General features: G+C 36.6%; 3 protein-coding genes across 3 annotated transcripts; all 3 read right to left on the bottom strand.

The window, feature by feature from the left end:
* Positions 1-4,500: 4,500 nt before the first annotated feature.
* EV154DRAFT_399439 (uncharacterized protein) lies at positions 4,501-4,785 on the bottom strand (the record flags this gene model as incomplete). Its single annotated transcript, XM_051595253.1, has 1 exon — positions 4,501-4,785. A coding segment is annotated over one exon (285 nt), but the record flags the coding sequence as incomplete, so codon positions are not given.
* A 3,390-nt stretch (positions 4,786-8,175) lies between these two features.
* EV154DRAFT_396839 (uncharacterized protein) lies at positions 8,176-8,373 on the bottom strand (the record flags this gene model as incomplete). The annotated part of the gene is made up of 1 exon (XM_051595196.1): positions 8,176-8,373. A coding segment is annotated over one exon (198 nt), but the record flags the coding sequence as incomplete, so codon positions are not given.
* Positions 8,374-14,902: 6,529 nt separating this feature from the next.
* Positions 14,903-15,384, bottom strand: EV154DRAFT_482350 (uncharacterized protein; the record flags this gene model as incomplete). The annotated part of the gene is made up of 2 exons (XM_051598493.1): positions 14,903-14,920; positions 14,962-15,384. The coding sequence occupies 2 exons, from the start codon at positions 15,382-15,384 to the stop codon at positions 14,903-14,905; spliced, it is 441 nt and encodes a 146-aa protein (XP_051456619.1).
* Between the last annotated feature and the right edge of the window lie 997 nt (positions 15,385-16,381).

Consider the following 16,381-nt stretch of genomic DNA (forward strand, 5'->3'; position numbering starts at 1 on the left):
TGGGATCATTACATCCGAGTATTATCTGGATAAATCTACCCACAACCGTCATCAGCCCATCTGTGATCAATGTCTGAAATAATGTGTATATAAAGACCCCCTTTTATTTGTTTAATAAAGCTTTAGTTTATTTTTGCAGTTTGATAATTTCACTTTGTTAAATTTTACATTTTATTCTTAATTCGCTATTATCACTCTCGAATTTCTCAACCACCACTGCTGATGGTAATGAAAAAACTATCATAAAACATATTGGATTCTTTTCTCGTAAGCTGTCTGGGTCAGAACAACGTTATTCTTGTACGATGCGTGAACTTTTAAGTTGTATCTTTGCATTAAAGCAATTCCATAAATTTGTATGGGGTACACACTTCACCTTATTTAGTGATCACAAAGCTCTTTCATACCTTCACACTCAAAAGCATTCTAATTCCATGATGATTAAATGGTTTGATACCATATTGGATTATGACTTTAAAGTTGTATACTGTTCTATCAAACAAGATAGACAGTTTATAAGATAAAGAAAAAGGTAATTGTGAGACTGGGTAAATTGAATATCGTTATATTATTGAATAAGAGGATGGTTTATATAGGAATTGACAAAGTCTTTCGGTACTTGTCAATTAATAGAGCACGCTGAGAGAATGATTTATAATGTGAACATATTGCAGTAAGCATGTGTGGACCATGCGTGCATTGTAAGCTGTGGTATTATTTATAAGTTGTTTTTATCCTTTGTTAATGCAGATGTTGCGTGTAAACCGCGTGTACGTGAGGTGACACAAAATAGCTATTTCGAGTTTCTTCGCTAAAGTAACTCACAGAATAGTGCTTGTATACACTTCGGGATATTTGTGTATACAACATATACTTAAAAGGTGTTGATAATATTTTGCCTGATGCTTTATCCCGTCTCTATCCGCCAAAGGAAGACGACGGTGAAGGTTCCCTTCCTAAATCGAAACAGTTACGTATCATGTCTCGTGGTCGTAATCATATACATTCAAACCAGATCAATCTTTCTAAGAAAAATCTTCATGTGAATAATATAAAGTTTAGCAACGGTATCAGAAAAAATGAATCAGTGGCTTGTAATTGTGCTTCGTTTCGTGAAGTTAGTTCATCGACGTCAGATAACAAGGATGAGAATCATTGTTGTGACGATCCCGTTCCCATCGAGGAACACAATAGTGTGTATGTTAATAATGTTACTGCTGAGATAGACGAACATGACATAGATCACACGAATTATTCTGCTGTTAAGCAAGTATTTTACGTTCAAAGTGGCAAAGTATCCATGCAGATTACTTAATCGCTCCTGAAGAAGAACGTCAAGATCTTTTAGATGATGCACATAATAAAGTAGGACATTATGGTGCTGAGCAAATGGTAAAACGAATTCATAGTGAAGGGATCCATTGGCCACATTTAATCGATGCTTGTATTGAATTTGTACGTAAATGTAAGGAATGCCAAAAGCATAACATACAAAAACGTGGGTATCATCCTTTGAGACCTATTTATAGTTGTCTCCCTGGTGATCATTATGCACTTGATTTAGGTGGTCCATTAAATACAACCTCAATTACTGGTAATAATTATTTTATGGTAATTGTGTGCGTAACCACTAGATTTTGCATTTTACGTGCCCTTCCTGATAAGAAAAATTCCACTGTTCTGCGTTCGCTTGTTGAGGTGTTTTCCATAATTGGATTCCCGCTTGTGTTACAAACAGACAACGGAGCGGAGTTTAAACATTGTCTTGCGAAAGATCTCGCTGACGCCATGGGTTTTGATCATAGATTCATTACGCCACTGCATGCAAGTGCAAATGGTATCAGTGAACGTTACGTTCAATCAGTTAAAAGACTACTTGCTAAAGCAACGCGAGGTGTCGGTAATGATTGGGATTTACATTTAAATGCTGTTCAGTTAGCTTTAAATAATCGTATTTCGAAGAGATTAAACTCTACGCCCTTTTCTCTCATGTTTGCGAGAAAAATGATCGAGCCATACGGATTCCGTAAAACTCTTTCTGTATCCCCTAAACAACGTAAGCCTATGTCTGAAGAGGAATTGATCAAAAGAATCGATTACATGACAGATATCATCTTTCCTGCTCTTACAGCTAAAACCATGGCCCAAATTGAAATCGAAAAAGCTAAATTTGACAATAAGCATCAATTAGTAGAATATCCTCCTGACAGTCACGTCATGATTAGAATACCTACTAAAGCTGGTCAATTAGCGCCTTCCGATACTGGTCCTTATACAGTTGTACGAAAAAACCGTGGCAACTCGTATATATTACGTGATCATACCGGAGCATTAGTGCCTCGTAATTACACATCGAGAGAACTTAAACTTATTTCACACGAAGAAGTTATTGAGTTAGATGATGAAGGTAATGAAATTAAAAGTTACGAAGTTGAAGCTATTCTTAACCATCGAGGTACTCCCACCAAGCGTGAGTATTTAGTTCGTTGGAAAAATTATAGTAGTGAGTGGGATGAATGGATTGACCAAGATCAGTTTAATGCTACGGACACTTTAAGAACATACTGGAAAAAAATCGGTATTCCTTATAAGCCCAAAAAGTCTAACGTGATCACAAATTTTCCCACGGCTTTGGATGTACTGAAAAGAATCCACCGGGATCTATTTCTACGGTATTGGATACTCTATCTGACAATGACGTCGAGAAAAGTACTGTTATTGCACCATCTACTCCTCCTTCAAGTAAAAATGGTAAACGTTCTTATCGTAAACGTGCTCACAAATATGATGCTTCGTTACAACATAAACGTGTGCGCCCAAGTTCCAGTGCTGTCCGTCGTTCCAAACGCGGAGTTACTAGTCCTAAATAAGCAACAACCCCAATTTTTTTGTCTTGTTGATCACTGATCGGCATGAATTTTTTTATATTTTTGAAATATTTTTTTTTCTTTTTTTGATCTGTTGAAGTTTATTCAGTGGTCTGTCTACATCTTTGAAGGGTAATTCTATTCTGGTAGGGGGCAATGTCGTATTTCCTCCAATAAATATCGTATAGAATGACCTTCAATGTGGTTAAATTATAATATTCGAGTGGTACTCTCATATTACCAGTATAATCTTGTTACAGATTATATATTGGGAAATTATATTATTATTGGTTGTTTTTGATTCTCATTATTCTGTTACTGAAGTGTCAGCTAATGAGAATTTTTCACTTAATAATTTGGGCCAATCAATATAAGAAATTATTGATTGACTTAAGACCTTGTAACTCGAATTGCCATGTTTCAGAAGATAGAAACAAGCCACGGCCTATTCCGTACCAGATTCAATCCCCAGATGTTTGATATAAAAAGCGTCCTCCCTTTTGCGATGACTTTCTCTCGATAACTTTAATAAAGGATTAATAGAGACTCATTTCTTATTACTTCTTTTTATTCTGTTTTATCTATTTTTTAATATCTCAAACATCACAGTAATACCATTTTCACATAGTTGTTCCAGTTTACTATCAATTTGGGCTTGTATATCTGGATGGTATCGCCTTGGAGGTTGGTAACTTGGAGGATGGTCACCTGTATCGATAGAGAATTTGACCAGTGATGTGACCGTGGGCTTGTTATTATCTTTTGCGATAACATGGTTAAATTTGGACAATATTGAGGACATCGCTGGGCGAACAGCTTCTGTATTGTTTACATTGGAAATAGGAGATTTTTCGTCAGTAAAGAATGTTATACCAAATTTTTAACCCTTAGCCGTGATGTAGATTTTTCTTGCTTCTAAATCTATGGTAGCCTTCCACTTTAACATAATATCCCAACCGATAATTGCAGGACGAGATATGTCATCAACGACATGAAATTCTACCACCTCACCGAACAGTCTAAGCTTGCATATGCCTTGAGTACTTTTTACATTTTGGTTGACATCGCTGTAATTTACCGTTCTTGACCTATCGACCTTGAAACCACGGCGTTTCGCCACGCTGGTATGTAAGATAGTTAAAATAGACCCAGTATCCCACATGACCTTGACCGACACTTCAGGAGTTAACTCAAACACAGAGACTGGCAACGGGTTTGTGTTATTGTTTATATTACCCACATAGGCCGCCTTTATTGAATCAATCATGACAGCGGGTGCCGTCAAATCCACCAATGAAACGTTACTGTTGTGATCAGATGATGCATTTTCTGTTGCTTGGACTTCCTTGCGAGGCGTTGGCTTATTTTTAGAACAATCTATGTTACGGTGATTTTCAAAGCAGTAGCCGCAAACCGGATTACCCTGTTTGTCATATAACCGAGGTACCTGCTTAGATTTATCAGAGTGGCCACTACGTCGCGAGTCGTCTGATTTTCCAGTTGATGGCTTAATTGCAAACTTTGTTTTGTGAAACTTGTTTTTCGTTGGTTCCTTACGAATAAAGTCTACTTCCATTGGTTCAGCTGTGTCATTTGTTATTTGTTTTGTTTGGTGAACGTTATTGGGGTCATTGAGTCGGGCCTTTGTTTCTAAATTGATAGCCTTTTCAATGACTGCCTTCATTGTGTCCAATTCCTTCACATCCGAATACGTAATGAGATATGTACGTAATCCATCGTTAAGAATTCCTTGCGTGAACAATAGAATTTGTTGACATTCTTCCAAGTGATTCGCTGGCAGCAAACTTAACAGATGTTTCCAATGAGCACTGTACAGCTTTACCGATTCCCCTTTTTGCTGTTTACATTTTCTGAGCTTAGTGAGTAACTCGCGATTTTCTTCCTCTTCGGGCCTTCCTGTCGTGATCGAGGCTATATACTTAATATATGACTCTATCTACACTTCTTAAATCTTCCATTTGTAAATCCTAAATACAATTCTTACTGGTACTTTATATTAAATACTGATCATTTACTTTATGTACAGGCTTGATCTCATATCATCCTTCATACAAGTATAAGGCATACATTTAAATAATAACAGGAATATGAAAACATATGAAGGTTACATCAGCCACGTTGAGGTGCCACAGCTATCTTTAATAAGAACTACATTTTCCCCTGAATGTTGTGCTACAAGACATACACGGTTTAAGAATGAATGTTATTGTTATTGTTATTGACATCTCATTATGGTCTTTCTATATGGGATCATTACATCCGAATATTATCTGGATAAATCTACCAACAACCGTCATCAGCCCATCTGTGATCAATGTCTGAAATAATGTGTATATAAAGACCCCCATTTATTTGTTTAATAAAGCTTTAGTTTATTTTTGCAGTTTGATAATTTCACTTTGTTAAATTTCACATTTTATTCTTAAATTCGCTATTATCACTCTCGAATTTCTCACTTCCGAAATGTAAGAGAAGTTCCGCTGTGACTGTAGACCACTTATTTTTTATAGTAGGTGGGATGGAAGTAATGAAAGTTCGAATTATAGTAGGCATGAAACGTGCTATGGGTATGCAGCAATGATCCATATTTGTGATCCCCGCTGATTGAACTTCTTCCTTAAAATTCTTGATCCAAAAGCGTAAGCTATGCTTTAAATCATATCGAGGAAAAGAAATTGCTGAAAGAGTTTGTAGAGTGACGTACCGAGCGAAGTCGGATGATGTTGTTGGAGTTGTAGTTGCACTGTCGGAATTGTTTATAGACATGATGCTGTTGAACGATTCTGGAGCGGTGAAGTAAGAAGTTGTTGAAGTCTCTGAACAAGATGAGCTTGGTTCAGATACTGGAGAAAATAAAGTGAATCGCCTCCGTTTGTGGAAACGACGAACAGATGAATCAAAAGTTGAGGACGAAGTACGACGCTTAATTTTGATTTATGTTGAAATAGTAGGTTTTGAGAGCCTCACCATGTAAAACTAGAAGTGACTAGCTTATATTTTAAGAGAGATAAAAAGACTAAAGTTTATTAATATGGCTTAAGGATATTATATATGGTCGTAATAGTAGTCACATATATTCTGGCACGACCAGCCTATGTCTGAAGAAGAATTGATCAAAAGAATCGATTACATGACAGATATTGTGTTTCCTGCTATTACAGCTAAAACCATGGCCCAAATTGAAATTAAAAAAGCTAAATTTGACAATAAGCATCAATTAGTAGAATATCCTCCTGATAGTCATGTCATGATTAGAATACCTACTAATGCTGGTCAATTAGCGCCTTCCGATACTGGTCCTTATACAGTTGTACGAAAAAACCGTGGCAACTCGTATATATTACGTGATCATGCAGGAGCACTAGTGCCCCGTAATTACACATCAAGAGAACTCAAACTTATTTCTCACGAAGAAGTTATCGAGTTAGATGATGAGGGTAATGAAATTAAAAACTACGAAGTCGAAGCTATTCTTATCCATCGAGGTACTCCCACCAAGCGTGAGTATTTAGTTCGTTGGAAAAATTATAGTAGCGAGTGGGATGAATGGATTGACCAAGATCAGTTTAATGCTACGGACACTTTAAGAACATACTGAAAAAAAATCGGTATTCCTTATAAGCCCAAAAAGTCTAACGTGATCACAAATTCTCCCACGGCTTTGGATGTACTGAAAAAGAATCCACCTGGATCTATTTCTACGGTATTGGATACTCTATCTGACGATGATGTCGATAAAAGTGCTGATACTGTACCATCTACTCCTCCTTCAAACAAAAATGGTAAACGTTCGTATCGTAAACGTGCTCATAAAGATGATGCTTCGTTACAACACAAACGTGTGCGCCCAAGTTCCAATGCTGTTCGCCGTTCCAAACGCGGAGTGACTAGTCCTAAATAAGCAACTACCACAAAATTTTTTTTTCTTGTTGATCACTGATCGGCATAAATTTTTTTATTTTAAATTTTTTTTATTTTTTTCTTCTGCTGAAGTTTATTTAGTAGTTTGTCTATATCTTTGAAGGGTAATTCTATTCTGGTAGGGGGCTATGTCGTATTTCCTCCAATAAAGATCGTATAGAATGACCTTCAATATGGTTAAATTATAATATTCGAGTGGTACTCTCATATTAGCAGTAAAATCTTGTTACAGATTATATATTGGGAATTATATTATTATTGGTTGTTATGACTCTCTTTAATCTGTTATTGAAGTATCAGCAAATGAGAAATTTTCACTTAATAATTCGGGCCAATCAATATGATAAAATATTGATTGACTTGAGACCATGTAATTCTAATTACCATGTTTCAGAAGATAGAAACAAGCCACTACCTATTCTTTACCAGATTCAATCTCCCAGATGTTTTGATATAAAAAGCGTCCTCCCTTTTGCGATGACCTTCTCTCCATAACTTTAATAAAGGATTAACAGAGGCTCATTTCTTTAATTCTTTTTCTTCTGTTTCTTATCTAATTTTATTATCTCAAAACATCACACCATTTATATTAATAGCTGTTCTATTCTCTCTTTGGGTAGCTAATCCATTGAGAGAACTATTAATATTAAGTTTCTCTTTCTTATAATTCTTGATTTGATCTGAGAAGATTCTCATCTCGATCGGTGATATCGTAACTCAGTGGTATAGCATTCTGTATCCAACTGTCATTCGTATATCGTATTTAGGCCAATCATGCAATCTTTTATATTGTTACACTACTTTTTTTCCTTTCTTTGGGTTTTCCCCCAAACTCCTGAAGAGTAGTCACCTGAATTTTTAGAAAATTACACAATTACCACTCAGACCTGAATTCCAATAATTCAGTTCCGTGCAGTAACCCTACATATTGCCCAATTGCCCGAACAGCCACTAATTCCTCTTTCTCTTATTTTCTGGTTATTTATTTATTACTAAGTTTAACCAACAACATCAATTGGTATGCATTACCTTTATTATTTAGTCTATTAGTATTAGCCCCACCATCAGTTGGTTTTTGTTTTTATAATAAATTTAATCGTCACATATTTTATCCCCCATGTGATCATATGCAAGTCACGCACATTACAGTATTTATAGTCCAATTCCGTCAAAAACATTTTTTTTTTCGTCACCGCCTGCAAACGAATTCGTCGCAAGCGTGGGCTCAATTTCGTCACGGCCATTGGTCAATTTCGTCACAGACACACGCCAATTTCGTCGTTTATTGTAATCATTTTCGGCAAATAAAGTTTATTTTTAAATCAAAGAAAGAAAAATAAAATAAAAAGAACTATAGCATGTCCTCCTTTGCAAGACATCTAGGAAAATAGGACATTGAGTGAGATACCCAGCCTTGGCAGTCGGAAGCACTAATATTCCTTAAGCCTTCTTCCATTTTTTCTAGGAGGGTTCTTGTATCATCCAGATATTCTCTTTTGACGTGGTATTTCAATTTTGAAAAAAGCTCTTCAATGGGATTCAGGAACGGACTCCAAGCAGGCAAGTAGACAACCTTATGTCTAGGAAACTGAGCCAAAAGATCCTTTACAATTGGTGACTTATGAATTGCACAGTTATCCATGATAATTGTTTGATCCGGCGCGTCGTTTCTACCCAAGTATTGACATAATTGTTTCATATACTCGGCAAACACTTCTCCGTTAGTCCCATGGGCCGTATTATTTGTAGCGCACCATTCTACACCATGAACAGACATTGCAGCAATTAGAGAGATATTTCTTTTGCGTTGACTACTAACGACTTGAAATGCTGGGGATCCTTTCTTAGATCTAGCTTTTCCTCTTGTAATCCAAAGATTGAAGCCACTTTCATCAACAAAGATACAATTATGATTGTAACTTATTCCTTCCACCATCAATTTATTACAGAATTCAAATCTTGCATCTTTGATATCGGGATCATTGCGTCGTATGGGATACTTGTGTAATTTTTTTAAGGTGTACTGAATACGATTTTTAAGAGCATAGTCTATTCCAGAAATAGAGTGTGGTCGTTCCATATTGAATTGTCTTTGGAGACAGCCCTGTATCTCTTCTAATGTCACCGATGGATTAACGTCTACCATGTTTTGGATACTTTGAAGATGCTCATCCGTAATTATTACATGTTGACGGCCGCCCCTATGCAATGCCTCTGTCCTCCCGGTGTTTTCATAAATTTTAACAATCGTGTTAAACGTAGTCCTGGAAATTCTCAAATGAGATGCCATCTCTGTAGCTGTTTTGACACCACGATTGTCATCCCAATACTTTATTATTTCTTTTCTAAAGTTATTACTGATTGCCTGATATTCTTTCCTTCTTTTTCTGGCCCCCTGATTGGTTTGGTTCTGTTGCAAGTTATTTACTTCGTCAGACATTTAATATATTAAGAGGAAAAAATGGAAATGGATGAAATAAAGAAAATTTGGCATTTGGTTACAAGCCTACATATTTATAAATTGTATTTTAAGAGTCATCAAATTCTCGAAAGTTCCTGACGAAATTGATTACAATAAACGACGAAATTGGCGTGTGTCTGTGACGAAATTGACCAATGGCCGTGACGAAATTGAGCCCACGCTTGCGACGAATTCGTTTGCCGGCGGTGACGAAAAAAAAATATTTTTGACGGAATTGGACTATAAATACTGTACTTTTAGCAGCCATGCGTTTGCCATTATGTATGAAATATCGTAGATATCAAAATGGGTCTTTAAGAAATAATCAAAGTAAAGATAACCTTTTATTAAGAGTTGAATGAGCTCGTATTTATACTTTTACGAAGCTGTGTCTAAACTAATAGTAGATCCAATCGGGATTTACTATTCAATCGTTTATCCATTTGAATTGAATAAATGTTTATCCATGTATTCTTATTCGTTCATAACAATCTTTTCATGATTACGATCTCCAGTCTGTCTACTGAGATCTAATATTGGATTTCTATTGTTTCTATGATTCAATACATCTGCGATACAACATTATCCCCGACCAGACATGGAAACAATTGGATTAAGTTAAGGCTTGTCTATCTTGTAAATAGGGACTTTCCGAGAGATACGTATAGAGCACAGACCATTAGAGTTTAGAGTAGACACTTTGCAATTTGATTTGGTTTGATTTGAGATCTTGATAAGACTTGAAAAAAAAAAAGAAAAAAGAAAAAAAGAAAAATAAAAAAAATACTAATGCATGAATTGTGAACCTTAACTATCTGAGTCAATAAAAACTCTTACTGCATAATAAGAGAAAAGATACACTGATAGCAGAACCTAGTTCTTGGATCTCTTGTTATCTCTTTCAGTTATGGATGTCTTTGACCTTCTCTTGGTTTTACGTTGCTTAACGACATCTTGCTTGTTCTTGCCAATTAACTGAATCTGATCAATGTGGGCTTGATCTACATTTCTTCTTTTCCAATATGTTTTAATTGCGTCATTAGAATCAAGATTATCTGATGGTAACCAACTGTCATGTTCCGCACCATAATCTTTCCATCTGACAAGATATTCATAATTGGATGCATTATCACCTCTGTGATCTATAATGCTTAAGACTTCAAAATGTTCTTCATCTCCTAATACCTTTTCGCTATTAATTCTTTTAATATGTGATGTCGGTACATTTCTAGGATATAATTCACCAGTTGTGTCTTTTAATACATATAGTCCTGGTCTGACTATATTAGCAACTGTGAATGGCCCTTCATAATATGGTTGAGTCTTGGAACTCTTATTCATATTCTTTATCATGACTTCTGTACCAATAGGATATGATTCATGGTTGATTCTATGTTTCTTCATGAAATATTCATTATCTTTCTTCTGTTGGTCAGCCATTTCCCCCCTCAAAGCAGGAATCACAATACTATTGATTTCCTTCATCTTTTCGAGGATGTATTCTGCACTGATATAATCGCTATCATGCAATACTGGTGTAACATTACGATAGTCTACAAACTTATTAGCTTGTCTATTAAACATGACTTCGAAAGGACGTGCCTTATGCTGTCTAGAATACTTGTTATTCATGACATACTGCACTGAAGGTAGGAAAAGATCCCAGTCTTCTTCCTTTCCTTCCAATACTTTAACAAGTGTGCGTTTTGTGATACCAACAAATGACTCATTAGCCGCGTTGCCTAATGGGTTATAGGGTGAAGACAACCTGTGGTCAATACCCCATTGTTTAACTAAACTGTCAATTAAGGAATTGTGAAATTCAAGGCCTCTATCATGGCTGATGATTTTACTATATCCAAGAATAGAAAAGTTCTGAACAAGTTGCTTCGCAATGGTAGTTGCACGCTTATCAGGTATAGCACTTAACATGGTAAATCGAGAGAATAAATCTACCATCACAAGGATAAAATTATTTCCTCTAGGTGAAGTTATGTTGAGCGTTCCTAGATCCATGACTACATGATCCATCACGCCATCGGGCAAGATACTCGTAGGTGGGTGGTATACTGTTTGACCTCTATTAAATAACCTACATCTTTTACACGATGCTACAGTTCTTAAGATATCTTTTCTTAGACCTGGCCAATTCATGTTATCATTATGAATGGACTTTTCCATTGCTGTCACGCCATAATGCCCTAATAAGTGGGTCTTAATTAAAATATCTTCTCTTTCCTCAGAAGATTCTGGAATAATGAAATCACTAGCCAAAATTTCCTTTTGTGTGAATTTCTTGAGTAACCCTTCATTGACGTTATTCTGTTCCTGGATAGTGTCAACTACTCGTTGAAGCTTCGCTTTAGTAACCTTATTCTCTTTGCGGTTTACTACTGGAATACTACTCAAGTCATTATCGGCTCTATTCTTACTAGCGCTTCTAGTAATAGCCTGTAAAACCAGATCTGTATCGTTTTGTTCTATATGTGGTACAATATCAGATAAATTAAGTGACGGTTCTCCCTCATTCTCAGTGATATGTTTCAGCTCAGACAAGGGTGCTAATCCTTTCTGTGTATTCTTTTTCTTCTCATCGCTTGTTTTGGCATGTTTAAATTTTTTAAAGATTACTTTACTATTATTTTTCTCATCATCATGAGGAATAAATAATCTTGAAAGCTTATCTGCTAAAATATTTTTGATACCAGCACAAAAGGTAATATCAAAGTCCATTTCGTAAATTGACTCATACCAGTTCTCAACTGCTAAATTAACCTTCTCTTTCGAATGAATATATAGAATACTCTTATTATCAACAAATAAGTGGAACTTTCTACCTCTCAACCATTGTTTGAATTTGGTAAAGGCGAATACGACTGCAGCTAATTCTCTGCGAAAACTTCCCCAACGTCTTTCTACATCGCTAATGGTTCTAGCAATGAACCCGATGTACTTGACCTCTTTATTAATGACTTGGTAAAGTGCCGCACCGTAACCATATGCTGAACTATCAGTTACAACACAGAAAGGGTAATCAGGATCTGGAACACTTAACACTGCCGAAGATACTAACGCTAATTTTAACTTTTTCACAGCATCATCATGCTCTTTAGACCAAAGTTCTTTCAAATTAGGTTTATTCTTCAACTTATCAAGACATGCGGATAGGAAACTGTAATTAGGAATATGCGATCGAAAGTAGTTTGTCAATCCGAGGAATGATGCCAACTGTTTACCGGAAGTAATTGGTGGCCAATCCAAGACATTACTCACTTTCCTGTGATCCACAACTAAACCATAATTAGCAGATAATACAAATCCCAGAATATAGATCTTCGTTTGACATAATTGGAGTTTATCAGGGTTGATTTTTAAGTTTGCCTTAGTGAGTCTTTGTAACACCTCACTGACACATTCTGCATGATAATGGATATCTGCCTTGGTATGAATTGTTATATCATCCACGAATGTACAAACGTATTTTAAATCCGCAAATAAAGTAGTTAAACATCTACTTACAAATGATGATACATGAGTAAGGCCAAATGGAGCTTTTCGGAACATATACTGCTGACCATTGTATGTGAAACTAGTTACTTGCCTATGAATACCTTTCTTGATCTTAAAACTGTGGAAGCAATTTGATAGATCAATAATTGTAAATATTTGTGAGTTTCCCATCTCTAAATGCATATCACTTATACGAGGTAATTGAAATCGATCCAACTTAGATTTGATTAACGCAGCATTAATCATACGAATATCTAAGATAGCACGAGTCTTTTTACCATCGTACTCCCCTGTAATGGGATTCTTACGCTTAATAATGAAGATCGGTGAATTATATGCCGTATTGGGAGGACTAGGTTCTATGACTCTATTAGTCAACCAAGTTTTAATTTGTTCATCTACCACACTCTTATAAGCCTCATCAATAGGGAATTGACGTCTATAACCATACTTATAATCTGGACGTGTAGGAATACTGATATGTGAATTAGGTAGTGTACAATGTGATGCAGGATCAATAGCGATATTTGCTTCAATGATCGGCTTTAATTGCGCTTTCACTAATTCCCTTTCTTGTTCAGTACCAAATGGAGAATCATTAGGAGCATTAGCATTGGGATCAATTAGTGGTGGTAAACAATGATTATCATTCGAATCCCAGTCTAAAACAATGCCTGTAATGTTGATCTTTAACTGATACATGGTATCTGTACCGATTACTATATCTACATCTTCTCTCACATCTAAAATTTCCATTTTCGAGTAAAGAGTAATATTATTATAAAAAAGCTTTACAGGATCTTTAGTATTTCCTATACGATTCACTTCGGATTTACTCTCCCCTAACTTAATAGTACTCTTATTTTTGAAGCATGACTTTATGGGTAAATTTAAAAATTTATTTAATCGTGTTGACATAATAGAAAAATTACTGCCAGAATCAACGAACGCCCAGCACTTCACATCATTTACTCTAATAGGAACATAAATAAATTTGTTGGTTAGTAAATCTGATGGTGCAATTGCAAAGTCACTTTCAACTATAGGTTTCTTACCTTTATTGATGGAAGCCATCGACATGCTGGCAAACTTCTTATCAGCTTCGTCTTCTTCATCTGTATCCATGGAATCGCTGTTGTTCGATTCCGCCGATTCACTATCGGACTCCTCATCGTGCTTCTTCGACTGCTTACGATGAGTCTTGTCATTCTTCTTGCTGGCAGGTACACACTTGTGATCACCAGGGAAAGGAGCCTTCAAGCATCTCCAGCATACACCAGGTGGCTTAGCATCACCTTTCTTGCCTTTCTTGGGAATACGGCAATCACGGGTAAAGTGATCCGTAGCATTTGGATGGTTCTTGCATTTACGAATGTTACGAGCCTTCTTGCTCTTCAAGTCATCCTCCTTACTCTCATCACGCTTATTACGCTTCATGGTAATATTCTCGTAGTGTTCTGACAACACTAAACGACGAGCAATCGTGATGATTTGTTCCAAGGAACGAGCTGCATCACCCGAAGCAATAAGACACTTATTGATATCCTTACGGAGAGCACTCATAAGGCCATTCAGGTATCTGGCTACCAACATGGTTTCATCCGTCAATCCTGATAAAGCACGATACTTATTGAACTTCTCAGTATAAAGTTCCAAGGATCCATAACGACTCATGTCCATGGAAAGCAACTTGTTCGCCGCTGCTACCTTCTCGTCCTGTTCGTTGCGACCGAAATGGCCAATGAACACACGCTTGAAGCGATCGTATGTATGGTCAGCATACTGATCCTTCAAAAAGGTAGTCAACAACTGGAACATCTCCTTGTTCACTAAACACTCAGGTAAAAGACGTTTCCAATTAAGGTCCAAGCTCATGCCATGCGACTTCAAAATGCCTTCAAAACGTTTGAAGCAGTCACTAGGATGTTGCTCACGATACTTATACTCACGGCGATTAACAATCATACCGCGCCATTGGAAGGTAATTGGTAATTGCGGAGGTACGAAGGCATGGGTAACCTTAGGGGTAGATGGCTCCGCAGAGTCCATCAACTTCTCCGATCGAATTAGGATCTCTAAGGCCTTAGACGCACGGTCTAATTCCTTCTGCAAGGTCCCAATCTTAGCAGGGTTCTCGTTCCTGCCAATTGCCAAAGTCAACTCCTTAGTCAACTTACCTACTTCAATTCGGTAAGATACTAATGAAGTCTTGATAAACGTGGATTCCTCTAAATCAGACATATCCAATGGATCAATATCCATGTTATCCCCCTCGATATCACTAATATCATCGAGTGGTTCGCAGCTGGAATCGCCACTTGAATCTACCGATTCCAAAAAAGAGTTTGAAACTCTACCACTAGCAGTGGCTTTTCCCTCATCTCCCCTGTGACTTACACTGTCCCTGGCCTTCTCCTTGCCCTTACGAGATACCTGGACCTTAGTTACCTCACCAGAAGTAGTGGACTTGGCCTTGGGGGATTCACCATTGGAATGATTAACCTCAGGAGTAGCGTAGCGGCTAGCAGAAGTACCCAAGTTGGAATTAACCTTAGCGTTGGAAGAACCAGAGTTGGGAGAACCAGTGTTGTTGCTGGAAGACATAGCGAATGAAAAAATTTTTATAAAAAAATAAAGGATAAATTTGTATATAGATTAAAAAAAATGAAATATCGTAGATATCAAAATGGGTCTTTAAGAAATAATCAAAGTAAAGATAACCTTTTATTAAGAGTTGAATGAGCTCGTATTTATACTTTTACGAAGCTGTGTCTAAACTAATAGTAGATCCAATCGGGATTTACTATTCAATCGTTTATCCATTTGAATTGAATAAATGTTTATCCATGTATTCTTATTCGTTCATAACAATCTTTCCATGATTACGATCTCCAGTCTGTCTACTGAGATCTAATATTGGATTTCTATTGTTTCTATGATTCAATACATCTGCGATACAACAATGTATATCTATGCCCGTATGTCACTTATGCAGTAAACCACCATTCTATGCCATCAACGTATGATCAATATGCTACGCCTTCTATTACTTTACTTTATACTTAAATCCGATTATGAATTGATATAAATACTTTACTTGATTTTATGAATAAAAAGAATGATCATTTTTCTATCTTTAACTTTAACAGTCCCCAATAAACCCCAATTATTACAGTGGTGGAGTAGCTAAACATGTCCCAACAACAAGATAATTCTGCTCGTTCTACTTCCGGTAACATTTCTTTGAGTGCTAATCCTCTTGGTATCTCCAATTCTGGTTTTACTCCTCGTATGCCAAATCCTCGCAACGTCCCTCGTACTGGATCTTCTACCTCAGGTGAAGGGGAGAATGGTGCTGGTACTGACACTTCGACTGGTGATACTGCTAACCAGAATCAAGAAGAAATTAAGGTCTTTTACCTTCATTTGAGATAGAAGTTCGTGGAAATTCGACAATATGTCCAGGTTGGTCGTCCTCAAAGACAAGATATATTACTTGAAATCAACAACAACATATCTACTTTGGAGAGTAATCTTCAGACGGTATCTCCTGCCCAACAGGCTGGTATTACGCCTATGTTGAATGGTTTCAAGTGGGACA

This window comes from Mucor mucedo (assembly GCF_025094135.1).
Source record: "Mucor mucedo strain NRRL 3635 chromosome Unknown EV154scaffold_58, whole genome shotgun sequence".
Classification (NCBI taxonomy): domain Eukaryota; kingdom Fungi; phylum Mucoromycota; class Mucoromycetes; order Mucorales; family Mucoraceae; genus Mucor; species Mucor mucedo.